The following is a 15,048-nucleotide window of genomic DNA, read 5'->3' on the forward strand; positions in this document are numbered from 1 at the left end:
ATCTATAGAATTCAAATGACTCTTTTGGATTCCAACTACAAATTGTTTGTTTTTAGCAATTGCAACAAGTTGTACATTATGCACAGCATTTAACTTGTTAAACTAATGAGAGGACAGTGGATACTATCTCATGGGTTGTTGTGTGAATGCATTTCTGTAATTTAATATTATATTGAGATGGAAGTAGAAGTTAGGCAACAAACTTTCATGGACTCCATGACCCATTTGAAGAAATTCATACTGAATGTCTCGTATGTATTCTTGTGTAAGCCTTTGTAACACAGTCTCTCCTTTATCAAGGCTGCATTCAACTGCATCCGCAGTCTGTGGAACAGGAAGCCGCTCAAAGTGTATGGTGGCAGGATGGCTGAGTCCATGCTGGCCATCCTCTGCCACATACTTAGAGGGGAACCAGTTATCCAGGAACGTCTGGCTAAGGAGAGAGAGGGAACTGTTCGCCCAGACGAAGAGGTGCCCCCTGCTGGTCCTTTGGCACCAAGTGGGGCCCCAGGAGCATCTACAACAGGTGGTGAGGCACCAGCAGCGAGTGGAACAACTTCAGGAGTGCCAGCAGGAGGATCCACTGATGATTCTACAAACTCTACCCCTCGCCGTGAGCCCCAAGTTAACCAGGCTCAACTCACACAGGTATGTGGGAAAACTGTCTGACGCTCTGCCATCTTTCTCAGCAGATTTTTTGTTTTTGATCCAAGTTGTTTTTTTAGAGGTTGATAGTTTCTTCTTCATGCCAACTGTGGTTTATTCTTGCTGTCTGTATTTTCAGCTTGTTGTGCAACTTGTGTAGGCAGTTTCGATAGCATAGGTTAACAGCATAATTACATATCCAAGTGGCCATGTAAGCAAGAAGCTAAAGCAGAGGTGCTGTATTTACCAATCTTCTTCCCCCATATTCTGCATGCACTGAATCCCGGGCCACCATTTATTTTACAACAGGGAAGATACAGAGGGAGAGGGAGGCACGCAGAGGAATGCCAGCAGCACCTCCAACAGGTATCAGTCATCAAAAAGAGGGAAGAAATTAAGAGAAGTAGGGAGTAAAGGATGGAGCCAGAATGGAGAGCTAGAACTGGTTAAACAAGGACAGCGACAGAGGCACTGGGATGAGATTATTGGATTATTCAGACCTTTAGAGGCAGAATGTTATAATAGTGTTATGAAGGAAAAATGTTTCACTGGGTGTTGTAGAAAGATTACAGAGGATGTGTTTAGAATCCTCTCAGTCATGATTGAAATTAAAGGAAGGAAAGTGAGTGATAAAATGTGTGTTTGTTCTTCATAATGATAGCAAGTGCCTTTGACTTTCCCTCACCTTAAGTCATTTTTCTGTATTTGTCAACTAAACCTTATGATCCCAGATCCCCCTGATTCCATTTAGTTTCCCTTCGCTCAGCACTTCATCTTTATGTACTCTTCTCTTTTCTGTGATGTTTTAGCTCATGGATATGGGTTTCTCACGAGAACATGCTATGGAGGCCCTACTGAACACCAGCACCATGGAGCAGGCCACAGAGTATCTGCTTACACACCCTCCTCCACTGCTTGGTGGAGCAGTGAGAGTAAGACTTTCAGTTACAGAAACACACAAATACTGAAGTTCTTTATATTATCATGGATCAAACTCAACCAGCTGATGTTGTTGTTCTTGTTCCATCTAGGACCTGACTATGTCTGAAGAGGACCAGATGATGAGGGCAATTGCCATGTCACTCGGGCAAGAGGTCAGCATGGAGCAGCGCTCTGACTCTCCTGAGGTGTGTCATTTTTACTGCCCAAATTACACAGAAAACCCCCCTGTGTGGCCTAAAACAGTTGGTGCTAAGTGAAACCTAATGAATAAATAATTTGCAGTTAAGTTAAGCAGCTGTTGAGAATATTTCTGTGTCTGCTTCAGGAAGCAGCACGTCGGCGTGAGGAGGAGGACAGGAGAGCAAGGGAGCGGGCAGAGGAGGAGGAGGCGCGCTGCTTGGAGCGCTTCATGGAGGCTGAGCCACTGGACCCCCAGGAACTACATACCTTTACTGACTCAATGCTGCCCGGCTGCTTCCATCTCTTGGATGAGCTGCCTGACACAGTCTACCGGCTCTGCGACCTGCTGATGACTGCCATCAAGAGAAGTGGCCCAGAGTACAGGGACCTCATTCTTGGCCAAGTTGTGCACCAGGTCAGTGGATTAAAATCTTGTTGGTAATACAGAGTTAAGGGGGTGAAATGTCTAAGTGCATTCCTGTTTTACGCTTTATATTTCTTGTTGTATGGCTGATATCTGCAATTAAGGCTCTGGCATTGCAACCTTGGCAGAACACACAAGATAATTGTCAAATTCAGATAGGCAGTCAGTTGTTGTCAGTTTGTTGTAATGTTTGCAAGTGATATTTCAAAGTAAATGCTTTCAGCAGGTTCGTAACTTAACTTGACTGCAAATTCAACTCCGTAGGCAATTTTATATTTTTGTGTTTCATCATTTATTACAAGTGACAGTGAAAACATCTTAAAGCCAGAGGCTTTAAATGGTCCTGACAATAGAAGCTTATACGTCTGTATGAGCCTGATTGTGTGCATGTTGTGTGTAGGTGTGGGAGGCAGCGGATGTGCTGATTAAGGCAGCTGAGCCCCTGACTACTAGTGACACAAAGACGGTGTCTGAGTGGACCAGACAGATGGCCACACTGCCCCAGGCCTCCAAGCTGGCAACACGAATTCTGCTGCTCACGTTGCTCTTTGAGGTAACAGAAGTGAAGACTGTGTTGCAGAGAGACATTTTTTGTCAGTGGTTATTTGTGCATCTCATACATTCATTGGTTGTTTTTTGTTTTGACAGGAACTGAAGTTGTTAGGTGCCAGAGTGGTTGAGAACAGTGGGATTCTTGATTTGCTGATTAAGCTTCTTGAGGTTGTGCAGCCATGTCTGCAAGCAGCTAAAGAACATAAAGACATCCAAACGCCAAAGTGAGTTCATGTACCTTGTTTCACCTGCAACTGTTACACCAGCTTTTCATCATAAGATCCTTCATATGTTTGTGTTATGAATTTGTAAAAAAAACAAAAATAAAACAATAAAAAACCCCCATACTTTTTGCATAGATGGATCACGCCAGTACTGTTGATCATTGACTTCTATGAGAAGATGGCCGTCTCCTCAAAGCGCAGGGAACAAATGAACAAGGTAAAAACAAAGCCACAGATTGCAATCGTAAAATGTTGTACTTAAATGGGTACACAACCAGGCTTATAGGCAGGCATGTACAATGTGTCAATAAATGAAAAGGTTAGGAGTAAAAAAAAATGCAAATACGAAAGCTACTTATTTTTTTATAGACTGATCTTATCTTTTTGTGTACATGATTTTTTTTCTTGTCTAGAATGACCTGTATCTATACAGTAAGATATACCTTCTGGGTACAGAGTATACAGGAAATTGGCTAAACACGTGCAGTTGTTTCCAATACTGCATCCATACACACAACGTTGTTAAGTTTATAATACATTTGTGTTGTGTTTGCATCAAGGGTTCTTGGATTACCTCTGTTTATTCTATTTTAATGTAGTGGTGTTGTGTTGCTGCAACTTTTTTGTACAATTATTGAAATCTCTCTTGGTTTGCTTTTAGTATCTGCAACCCAATGGGAACAACTGGCGATGGTTTGATGACCGCTCAGGCCGTTGGTGCAGTTACAGTGCATCCAACAATAGTACCATTGACTCAGCATGGAGGGCTGGGGAGAGCAGTGTCCGCTTCACAGCTGGACGCCGGAGATACACTGTGCAGTTTAACACCATGGTCCAGGTATACACTCTCATTTTTGTCAACTGGCTGTGAACACACTGTTAGGTTGATTGTCCTCGAAGAATTTGTTGGTTTTCTTTGTTTAACTCAAACCACTTAATTGGACAGGTGAATGAAGAGACTGGTAACAGGAGGCCCGTGATGTTGACTGTCCAGAGAGTGCCTCGCATTCCCAAGCCTTCCAAGACTGGTAGTGTTACAGACTCTGAGAGAGAGGAAGGAGACAGGGGCAAAGTGGAGGAAACCCAGACTGACCTCGACTCAAGTGCAGCAGTGGAGATGAGTGCTCCTAAGGATGATTCCAGCCAGTTGAAGGAGACCACCTCTGGCCCCTCATCTTCCCTGGAGCCTGACTACTCTCAGGGAACTGATATTGTTGTACAAGGCCTGACTGAGGACATGACTACTGTTCTTATTCGGGCCTGTGTCAGTATGATTAGTGTTCCTGTGGATCCAGACACCCTTCATGCCACACTGCGTCTCTGTTTACGCCTTACACGCAATCACCACTATGCAATGATGTTTGCTGAGTTGAAGAGCACACGGATGATTCTGGGACTGACGCAGAGCTCTGGCTTCAATGGCTTCACCCCACTTGTTACTCTGTTGTTCAGACACATCATAGAAGATCCTGCGACTCTGCGGCACACCATGGAGAAGGTTAGTCTTTTTTTTTCATACTCTTCAGATGCAGTTCATAGTATATGTAGATAATGACAACTTGTTATTTCAACCACCAGTGTATTTGCTGCAATTATGTGATTTTGTAAATTATGCTTCTGAGGTTTGTTGATATCATTATCCAATTCCTCAATAATCTGTTGACATAGGTGGTGAGGTCAGCAGTGACCAGTGGAGCAGGTAGTACCACCTCAGGAGTGGTGTCAGGCAGCCTTGGTTCCAGAGAAATCAATTACATTCTTCGCGTCCTGGGCCCTGCTGCCTGTCGTAACCCTGAATGCTTTGCTGAGACTGCCAGCAATTGTGTCCGCATTGCTCTACCTGCACCACGTGGAGCTGGCACAAGTGAGTGTGCAAACTTTTCTAATACTTGAAATAATGTTTGACTAGAGGTTTAGTTGGAAGTGAATAAAAAAACTCTTGATTACATCTGAAGTTATGAGTATTGTCAATCTGACAGATTTATTTACATACCAAAGTGTCAGAATGTTTTAACCCTCATAAGACTATACACGTTTTTTTTTTTTTTTCTTTCTACAGCTTCTGATGACGAATTCGAGAACCTTCGAATTAAGGGGCCCAATGCTGTGCAGCTGGTGAAGACCACTCCTCTGAAGCTGTCTCCCTTACCCCCTATCCCTGACACTATCAAGGAGGTCATCTACGACATGCTCAATGCTTTGGCTGCCTACCATGCTCCTGAAGAACGTAAGATATTTAATTATTGTAGGAACCAAATAACTATCCTCTCAAAGGGTTTATTCATCATTTTATTGGAGATATTCATTTGAGCATTTCAGCTTATGACTGGTTTTGTGTGTATATCACAGCTGAACGTCCAGAAGAGCGTGCTGCAGCTGTGCCTGGTGGTCAAGACCTTTGCCAGATCTTGCAGGATGTTGGCGATGATGTTTATCAGCAGTACCGGCTCACCCGGCAAGGGAGCGACTTCGACTCCCAGTCTGCATTCCATATCAATGTGAGTCTCAGTGACTAGAAGTCCTGTTTAGTTGTGTGTTGAAACATGACATTTGTAATTTCCTTTGGCAATAATAGAACCACATCTCTTCCGCTCAGACTCAAGTGTTTGCTGCTGATGGAGGTGTGGCTGAGTCTTCCCAGTCTGGAACACCACAAGGAGAAGGTGAGACATTTTGTTTTTCTTTGTTTAAACACCAGGATATAAATCATTGCTAATTAACAGTACATACCAGATCATCTATCATCACATTGTTTAATTTGCTGTCAATCTAATAACAATGCTTTAGTTGTTGGTGTTTTTTTTATTTTTGCCATAAGATTTTCTTATTTTCAGTCAATAATAAAACAGTAAAGGTTGTTAATATGCCCACCATCAGAGATAAAATAAAATAAAAAATCATTTTCATGTGAGCTCATATTTTATTTATGTTGGGCATATCGTATTCATACTGTTATGCTGACTTCCTCAGCCTCCACACCAGAAGAGATGCGGGAGGAGAAAAAAGAACAGGAGGGAGAGAAGAGTACTAGCTCAGATGAGGGTAAAGCAGCAAAAGTAAAGGCAAGCAAGCCTCTAATGCCTACCTCTACCATCCTGAGACTGCTGGCTGAACTGGTGCGCTCTTATGTGGGCATCGCCACACTAATTGCCTCCTACTGCTACACCGCTGGACAGTCCGAGCTTATTAAGGAGGTGAGTAGTTTAACAAAATCGTCAGCTTTTTACACCTCTGCATTGTCACGCTTTTAATGCCATGTTTTTTTCCTCCTAACCTATTTTGACATGCCTGCTTTCTAACAGGATTGCAGTGTTCTAGCCTTTGTGCTCGACCACTTACTGCCTCACACCCAGAATTCAGAGGATAAGGACACCCCAGCATTGGCACGTCTCTTCCTAGCCAGCCTGGCAGCTGCTGGCACTGGCACTGATGCCCAAGTGGCCTTGGTCAATGAGGTGAAGGCTGCCCTCAGTCGAGCACTAGCAATGACAGAAGGTGCCGAAAAACACGCCAGGTACGAAGGATTAAAATGCACAATACAGCCTTACATTGATGCTATAACACTTGAGTGACTGATTAATAATTTATTTGGATCTCTACAATCCTTCTCACTCTTGTCATTGCACATTTATTTTACAGGCTTCAGGCAGTGATGTGCATCATTAGCACCATCATGGAATCATGTCCTTCCACATCCAGTTTCTATAGCACAGCAGCAGCCAAGACACAACATAATGGCATGAACAACATCATAAGGCTGTTTCTTAAGAAAGGACTGGTCAACGACTTGGCACGTGTCCCTCACAGCTTGGATTTGTCCAGGTATATGATGACATTAAATTGATTTAATTTGCAAATTAAAAGTAACTAATGATTAGTCTGGTAGAAATAACTTGTGGAGTTAAAACAAAAAGGCCAGTTATGTTTACTTTTACTGTTACTCACCAAAATGCACTATATATGTCCATGAGGTCTATTTGTAAATTTCCTTCTGCATGAAATGTTGAAATGCCTATTTTAAATCCTGCATTGTTCACATCCATGTTTACTCGCAATCAGCCTTATTCTGTCTTTATTGGCATGTACATGTGTAATCTGTCATCAGCATGAAGACATATGCATGTACATTCTTGTATGTGAACTAAACTAAGCAGAGACCAGCTTAAAGACAAACTGCCCCATAATGTTACTGGAGGTCTAAAATTCCACAGGGAACCTTTAACTTGAGCTTGAAGCGGGCTCAATTTAAAACAATTGATCAACATACCTAAACTGAGGGTCAGCAGACCCTGAGATTTCTGGATAATCAATTATATCAATTAATAAATCAGATGACTCTAATCTTTTGACAAAGATGAACTTGCATTTCAAGTAGTTTTATTTCAGAATCAAGTTGGCTTTGCACAACAATTTTCATTTACGTTTCAACATCAGTGTTAAATTACTCCTCATTTCTTTCTTCACGTCATTTGCTTTAGTCCCAACATGGCCAACACAGTGAATGCTGCCCTGAAGCCTCTGGAGACACTGTCCCGCATTGTTAACCAGCCCAGCAGTCTGTTTGGGGGCAAAGGAGGCTCCAGCAAGAACAAGGCAGAACATGACACTGTGGGCACTGCCAGGGACAGCAACAGCAACACTCAGGACCAAGGTATTCTTGTGAGACAGAGGAGGTACTTCAGCACACTACCTGTGATTCCAAATATGTCTGTTGCTGATTTATGCCGTTCATTTCAGGAGAGTCTGGTGAGGCAGAGCCAGTGGATGGCAGCCACAGGGTGCAGGGAACAGACAGTGACCTGATGGATGGAGAGACAGAGGGAGACACGGTGGTCATTGCTGGTCAGCCAGAGGTTCTCAGTACACAAGCTATGCAGGTGAATAACTTTGTAATCGAGCTCTTAAGCAATAGCCATTTCTTTACTTTGTCGTTTGATGGCTGACATTGCATTTGTATTTTATTTCCTGTTCATGCAGGTAGAGAATGAGTTGGTGGATCTGATTGACGAGCTGTTGGAAAGAGATGCTGGCACTGTCAACAGCACAATTATAGGTAAGCCACCAGATTAATTCCAGAGGTGACAGCAAAGGGACATGTGGAAGAAAAAGTGTAGCCCAAATGTGTGCACTACCATTAAGCCTTAGTGTGGAAGGTGCAGGATCTAAAATCAATGAAAACAATTGCAATACTTCTACAATAATTATTTATTGTAGCGTCATATCGCAAACAGGCAAGAAAACCCAGAGCTTGTGTATCACATGTTGTGTGTTCTATCAATCAGTGGGACGCAGTGGTGAAGATGAATCCCAAGAGGATGTGCTGATGGATGAGGCCCCCTCTAATATTAGCCAGGCATCAACTCTTCAGGCCAATCGCGAAGGTAAGATATGGGCACTTCAGAATGCAGTTTGTTTTATGACCACAAATAACTTGATGTTGTTGTGATTGCTCTCACTAATGGCTTCTCTGATAAGATTTTCTAGTAAGGATGTGTGTGTTTTTCTCTTCCATCAGACTCCATGAACATCCTGGAACCAGAGGATGAGGAGCATACACAGGAGGAAGATTCTAGTGGCAGCAATGATGATGAAGACAGCCAGGATGAAGAGGAAGAGGAGGAAGAGGAGGAGGAGGAGGATCAGGTATGAATCAGTGCAGTCAAGTTCTTTAATGGAATTTTGATTGTTGCTTAAACTTACGACTCATCACTGCTACCTTTTCTAAAGGATGATGAAGAAGGAGATGAAGATGATGATGATGAAGGTTCAGAGATGGAGCTGGATGAAGACTTCCCTGACATCAATGCTGCACCACACATCCGCTTTGAGAGGTTTGACAGGGATGATGACCTCATCATAGAGTTTGACAACATGTTCTCCAACAACGGTAAGCAAGATAATTTATTACTTATGTTTAGAGGTCAGACTTACTGATTATTGATTGGTTCCCAGTTGATACACCATCTCAAATGATTCCATAGTAAAGAATAAGTTTAAAATCAAGTGCATTTTAATTCTGTACATACATTGTCTTCTTTGTATATTAGACTTACTCTTTGCGCATTGGATGTTCACTCAGATTTTCCAAATAGTGGTTTTAACACCACATGAGATCTTTTTCACATTTGACATCTTCACTTGTTATAGAAGCAAAGATGAAGCATTTTTTTTAAAACCATCAAGTGCCATGCCTATAATTCAGCATACTGTACATGATAACAGTTACACTTGTTTTACTGCTGTTAAATATCAGAATGTCTAGTATAAAAACATTTATCAAAGAGTTGCTCTCCTGCTAAACGTCTGCTTGCTTCAGTCACTGAAGCTTTGGACCTTCCAAATTAGTAGTTACAAATGACAAAACGGGTGATGCAGAGACTGAAATTTCATTAGTTTTATTTTTTAAGCATTGCATGGGGTTGTGCCATAGTTGTCCCCCTAATGTCTGCCTACTGTTTTCTGTTATTTTTCCATCAGCTGACATCCCTCCTTCCCCAGGCAACATCCCTAGCTCCCACCCACTGATGGTGCGCCATGCTGACCACGGTTCCCTCACCCTAGGTGTGGCAGGCACCAGCAGCCGTCTGGCACAGGGCATGGGTCGCAGCCAGAGAACACTGCGCCAGCTCACTGCCAACAGTGGACACACCATCCATGTTCATTACCCTGGCAACCGCCAGCCCAACCCTCCACTCATCTTGCAAAGGTGGAAAAAAAAATCTTTTTGTAACTGTGTTAAACAACACATCTGTTTTGCACTTTCTATTACACCAGTTTCTTTGTACTTTGTGGGAATTAAAATGTGTGTTCCTTTTCACCTCGCTTCGTAGATTGTTGGGCCCCAGTGCAGCAGCAGACATTTTACAGCTGTCCAGCTCGCTGCCTCTGCAGTCTCGTGGTCGTGCCCGCCTTTTGGTTGGAAATGAGGATGTACACATCATTGCTCGTTCTGATGATGAGTTGTTGGATGACTTCTTCCATGAGCAGAGCAGTACAGGGGGTCAAGCGGGTAGGCATTACTATTGACTGTTGTCACTGTCACTGTTGCATTGTTTGTTATTATATCAATTTCTAACATGCCTGTTGTTTCTGTCTCTCTAGGAACCCTCTCTAGTATTCCCACTGCCTTAACTAGATGGACAGATGAGTGTAAAGTGCTGGATGCCGAGAGTATGCACGACTGTGTAGCAGGTAGATTGATATTAAATCAGAAACTTGTGTCAGTAGTAATAAATTTATCATTTTGTCATGCAAAACATTTTTATGACTGTATACCTCTTGTATTTGACAATGTGCCAGTATATTGGTAATTGTGATTGGTGCTTTCAGAAAATGTTTACATTTCTGAAAATTCGATCACTAAGAATTTGGACTCCAGTAGTCTGACCACATGTTTGATAGACCAGGATTTTTCTGACCCTGTTTGGAGTTATTAAAATCCTTAATGAAGGTTATCTTAACAGAAGCATGGCTACATATTACTGAGGACATCAATGAATTTCTTTTGAATTTTGTCTTGTGTATGTAATAGAAAAACACAGTAATTCTGACAGTCTCAGGATCTATTTTTTAGTGAGATACTTTATGTCCAGTGTTTCTGTGCGTGTGTGTTTTTCTTAGAAAACCCAAAGTATGCCAACACTTATGAAGTAGCAGAAGTAGAATTACATGAAACCTTAATGTGGGTGACAGTGCTAATAGAAGCAGAAAGGATTTGGATTCAGAGAAAGAATATAAGTGAATGATAGGATTTATTTAATCCTACATTAAACTGGAATTCTTTCCAATTGGAGACAAATGAAAACTATTTTTACTGATTTCACTTCATCCACGAGGATTAATGGCTGAAACTAAAGTAGCCTTAATTGACCTGGTGACTTGTTTCACCTTGGATTTACAGCCACAATCAAGGATGGATTTTGACATCTGTGTCTGCTTTCAGTGGTGAAGGTGCCTATCCTGCAGCATCTGGAGAGTCTGCGAGATGAGGAACTGGAAGAGCGTAGGGAGAAGAGAAGGAGGCAGCTGGCTGAAGAGGAGGAGTCCAAGCAGAATGAGAGGAGGGCCTCTGGAGCAGAACAGGCCAGAGAACAGAGCCTGCAGGTCAGTAGATGCATGTTTATTGGCTGTATAGGAAGAAGAATATTCCAACATTAAAGCATTTTTGGCTATCGCATTGACTTTATGCTAATATCTATTGTTTTATTGTTCATAGGGTTCTGGATTGGGGACAGTTAATGGTGCAGAGAACACTGCAGGTACTGATAATCGTATAGATTTTAATTTTGTTTGTCTTAATGTTAAAATTCCTTGACCTGTCTGGATTGGACAACTCAATGAAGGGTACCCAGAGGCAAGCAGCCAGCTTGCTGTGCGTGCTGTGGGATGAGGTAGTAGTTTGTATAGTTTTAGGATCACACCAGATCTGGGAGATAACTATACAGTCTACTGTCTTTCTTATGGCAACGCCATACCAGCTCATCATCTTCATTTGTTGCAAAGGAGCTAATCTCTTGTGAAATGCTCCGTTAATTATCAAACTGAAAATACCTGATTTGCATTGCTGTCTTATGCACCTTTTTGTACATATTTTCATTACATCTCTGGTGTACAGTGTTGCTTCTTATGTATCTCATTGCACTTCTCTGCTGCTACTTTTGCTGTGGTGAGGTAGTAAGTTGTGTTGTTGTTGGGGATCAGGATTGTGCACCCCATTCAGGAGATAACTATACAACTTACTGCCTTCCTCAGCAGAGGCCTTTGGCATCTAAGGAAAAATGTTGTTCAGCTAATCAGCCTATTGCTATTTTTGTTTTCTTTATGTGTGCTTGCATTGAGTTCTCTTCTTTCAAACATTAACACTTAAAAAAGTTTGGAAACATGTTTGACTGCAGTTGTGTGTAAGGACTTTTTTTTATGATTGATATAACACAACTACATGAGCACTGGTAGTTGTTGGTAAGCATAGCAAAACAACAGAAAGTCAAGTTAACCAATGCAGGATTAATTTAGGAAATAATCTGTATAGTTTTTTCCCGATCAGGAACGTATAAAAACTGTCCCTGTCTTCACGTATGTTTTCTCTCTGGATATTGCAGAGGGTGAGCAGGCTCAGGGTGGTACGGTGTCATGTCTGGACCCACCCAGAGTCTCAGAGGGCTTCCTCACTGCTCCCCCATCTGGAGAGGTCACTCCTACCACACCTGCCCCTCATGAACAGGCCCTAGTCTCCCTGGAGACTGCGATAAGTCAGCAGGTCCACCAACCAATTGCTGACCTGCTACTGGCCGAATCGCATGCCAGCTCACTGGCTGCTCTGGCAGGGGCTGGCCTTCCACCCTTGTCGGCAGCTGACAGGCCAAACAGTGAAGCAGAGGCATCTCAGATGGAAATGTCCCCAGCACCCACAATCGGTGAGAGAGTCGGAGGAGGTGGTGGTGGAGGAGCGTTGGATGAAGGCAGGGAAGGTAGACTAACTTTGAAAACTTTATTTATAGACTGGCCAACAGTAAGGGGACACATTTGTAAAATAAATAATGTTGTTGATTGAGGTCAAAGCTAGTATCCATCATTTTTTCTGAACATTGTGAAATGCAAATCATTCACCCAAGGAATTTGGCTACAATACACTGAGTGACAAAATCTCCTAACTTGCCTTCATCTATTTTTATTTTCTCAGCCTCCCTAAGTCCAGACATTGTAGAGAACTCAGAGCCTGCAGTAGTTGGCGTGTCACAACTGGAAGGGTCACCAATGGATACCAGCAGCCCTGCCTCAGCCACTCAGGAAGAAGCTGCTCCCAACCCTGCCCAGACCACCCAGCTGTCTCAGGAGCTGTCTGGCAGTGGAGAAAGTGGGCTAACTGACAGGCAGACAGATGCAGAGACTGGGTAAGTAGCTTTGAAATATCCTTGCTGACCAAATCTGTGTTCAAAAGCAGTATAATCTGCCCTATAAATGTCTTGGCCAGACAACTGTAAATGTTCATAAAGAAGATTTACAGGTCATGTTAGTGCCTACTCCCTTTTTCACTGGTCCTTTAGTTTTCAGTGCTCTTACATTGCCTCAGTTTATGATATTTTGTATAATGCAAACAAATCTCCACCTAGCAAGCCAAGCACACTCTGTCCAGTTTGACACTCTATTAGGTAAGTGTATAATCACACATTTTTTTTGCTGAGTGAGAATAGCCCTTTTTTTAATTTTCTGTTTACAGCTCCACTTCTGTATCATCCCCTGGGGAAACGATGCCCAGGAGTGATAGTGCTGACAGTCAGTCGCAGGCCATCCAGGAAGAGCCCCTCCCATCCACCAGCAATGAGGAGGAGGACCCACTTGCAGGTAAAAATAAATTGGTACCATACTTCTTCTGCAGTTTTTAATACATTTTTATGTTATGTTACTTTTCATAATGTGATGTTTTTGTCTTGGTAGGCATCAGTCTGCCAGAGGGTGTAGATCCCTCCTTCTTGGCAGCTCTTCCTGAGGACATCCGTCGAGAGGTGCTGCAAAATCAGCTTGGTATCAGACCACCCTCTCGTCCTCCTGCTGCTACAAGCCTGCCTTCCTCTACTGCACCTGTGCTGGGAGGACCAGGGGTCACAGAAGTCAGCCCTGAGTTCCTGGCGGCTTTGCCACCTGCCATCCAGGAGGAGGTGAGAGACATGATATGAAGGATTACAGTAGACAAAATGTTTAACTTAAGAAACGTGATTTCCAAGCAAAGTACTGAAGAAGTTGTGGGTAACTGGCTCTTTTCACTAAATATGTTATTTGAATGTCTTAGGTTCTTGCTCAGCAACGAGCAGAGCAGCAGCGAAGAGAGCTAGCTCAGCAGCCTCCACAGGGAGACACTCCTCTGGATCCAGTAACTTTCATCCAGACGCTCCCCTCAGAGCTCCGTCGTAGTGTCCTGGAGGACATGGAGGACAGCGTGTTGGCTGTCATGCCTCCGGACATTGCTGCTGAAGCAGCTGCGCTCCGTAGAGAACAAGAGGCACGTCAGAGGCAACTGATGCATGAGAGGCTGTTTGGTCATAGCTCATCTTCGGCCCTCTCAGCCATCTTGCGCTCGCCAGCCTTCACCAGTCGATTAGGGAGCAATCGTGGCGTCCAGTACACCCGACTGGCTGTGCAGAGAGGAGGCACATTTCAGATGGGGGGAGGAACGAACCATAGGTAAGGGGAGAGACTCATCTAATTACCAGTTTAAAGATTTTTTTTTTCTTTTTTGATAAATGAAAAGGGAAAAAAAACAAACATTGTCATGAAGCACTTAAAAAATATATGACTTATATTACTGAAAATGTAGGTGGTTGTCATCAAATCATATGGCAATGTTCACAGGTGACAAGCTGAATGTATGTTACACCTGTGTTTCCTCAGACCATCCAGTTCAAGTGTGGACTCTCTATTGCGTCTGCGTGGACGATTGCTGCTGGACCATGAAGCCTTGTCCTGCCTGCTGGTTTTACTGTTTGTGGATGAACCGAAGCTTAACACCAGTCGTCTGCACCGTGTGCTCAGGAACCTCTGCTACCACTCTCAGACACGTGGGTGGGTCATTCGCAGTCTGTTATCCATCCTCCAGCGCAGCAGTGAGAGTGAGGTATGTGTCGAAACCTCACGTCTAGAAGACTCTCGTGGCAAGAGGAGCACCCAGGGAGGCTGTGGAGGAAAAAGTTCAGCAGCCTCCTCCCTCTCCTCATCATCCTCCTCTTCTTCGTCATCCTCATCTTCCTCCTTAGAGTTACTGAACAGGGTGGAGTCTCGCAGCTCTAGCCAGCTTTCCTGGCTGTCTGTTTCTATGGATGCAGCCTTGGGCTGCCGGACAAACATTTTCCAGATTCAGCGAGTGTCAGGTAGGAAGCACGCTGACCGGCACTCAGCCGGAAGCTCTACAGGATCTGGAACACTTGGAGGAGTGTCAGGCACTGCTGCAAGTGTCACGTGTGCTGGAGGTGGAGGCTCCACTGTTCACATCCACCCACAAGCTGCTCCCGTGGTTTGTCGACATGTGTTGGACACGCTTATCCAGCTAGCTAAGGTAAGGATCCACCTATCTTGATCCTTATCTGCTAC

The 15,048-nt window shown here is 43.5% G+C and overlaps 1 protein-coding gene across 19 annotated transcripts in view; it reads left to right on the top strand.

Annotated features, from left to right (window-relative positions):
• Window positions 1–15,048, top strand: part of huwe1 (HECT, UBA and WWE domain containing E3 ubiquitin protein ligase 1) — a 42,165-nt gene that overhangs the window by 18,579 nt on the left and 8,538 nt on the right. For 9 of the 19 annotated variants that reach the window (XM_008290606.1, XM_008290620.1, XM_008290610.1 and 6 more), the window contains 34 exons: window positions 301–648; window positions 955–1,011; window positions 1,455–1,577; window positions 1,677–1,772; window positions 1,913–2,182; window positions 2,592–2,744; window positions 2,840–2,967; window positions 3,103–3,184; window positions 3,629–3,805; window positions 3,914–4,465; window positions 4,636–4,831; window positions 5,027–5,194; window positions 5,317–5,465; window positions 5,543–5,630; window positions 5,938–6,161; window positions 6,270–6,481; window positions 6,607–6,789; window positions 7,446–7,618; window positions 7,705–7,844; window positions 7,945–8,020; window positions 8,250–8,348; window positions 8,483–8,610; window positions 8,695–8,854; window positions 9,445–9,673; window positions 9,798–9,976; window positions 10,069–10,158; window positions 10,910–11,070; window positions 11,183–11,225; window positions 12,066–12,434; window positions 12,647–12,857; window positions 13,184–13,308; window positions 13,402–13,622; window positions 13,754–14,145; window positions 14,353–15,013. In XM_008290606.1, coding sequence (XP_008288828.1) covers window positions 301–648; window positions 955–1,011; window positions 1,455–1,577; window positions 1,677–1,772; window positions 1,913–2,182; window positions 2,592–2,744; window positions 2,840–2,967; window positions 3,103–3,184; window positions 3,629–3,805; window positions 3,914–4,465; window positions 4,636–4,831; window positions 5,027–5,194; window positions 5,317–5,465; window positions 5,543–5,630; window positions 5,938–6,161; window positions 6,270–6,481; window positions 6,607–6,789; window positions 7,446–7,618; window positions 7,705–7,844; window positions 7,945–8,020; window positions 8,250–8,348; window positions 8,483–8,610; window positions 8,695–8,854; window positions 9,445–9,673; window positions 9,798–9,976; window positions 10,069–10,158; window positions 10,910–11,070; window positions 11,183–11,225; window positions 12,066–12,434; window positions 12,647–12,857; window positions 13,184–13,308; window positions 13,402–13,622; window positions 13,754–14,145; window positions 14,353–15,013 — 6,663 coding nt within the window. The remainder of the gene's footprint in view (window positions 1–300; window positions 649–954; window positions 1,012–1,454; window positions 1,578–1,676; window positions 1,773–1,912; window positions 2,183–2,591; window positions 2,745–2,839; window positions 2,968–3,102; window positions 3,185–3,628; window positions 3,806–3,913; window positions 4,466–4,635; window positions 4,832–5,026; window positions 5,195–5,316; window positions 5,466–5,542; window positions 5,631–5,937; window positions 6,162–6,269; window positions 6,482–6,606; window positions 6,790–7,445; window positions 7,619–7,704; window positions 7,845–7,944; window positions 8,021–8,249; window positions 8,349–8,482; window positions 8,611–8,694; window positions 8,855–9,444; window positions 9,674–9,797; window positions 9,977–10,068; window positions 10,159–10,909; window positions 11,071–11,182; window positions 11,226–12,065; window positions 12,435–12,646; window positions 12,858–13,183; window positions 13,309–13,401; window positions 13,623–13,753; window positions 14,146–14,352; window positions 15,014–15,048) is intronic. The other 10 variants (XM_008290617.1, XM_008290622.1, XM_008290618.1 and 7 more) reach the window with 6 other exon arrangements.

This window comes from Stegastes partitus, unplaced genomic scaffold (genome assembly GCF_000690725.1).
Source record: "Stegastes partitus isolate 25-593 unplaced genomic scaffold, Stegastes_partitus-1.0.2 Scaffold686, whole genome shotgun sequence".
In the NCBI taxonomy this organism is placed as follows: domain Eukaryota; kingdom Metazoa; phylum Chordata; class Actinopteri; family Pomacentridae; genus Stegastes; species Stegastes partitus.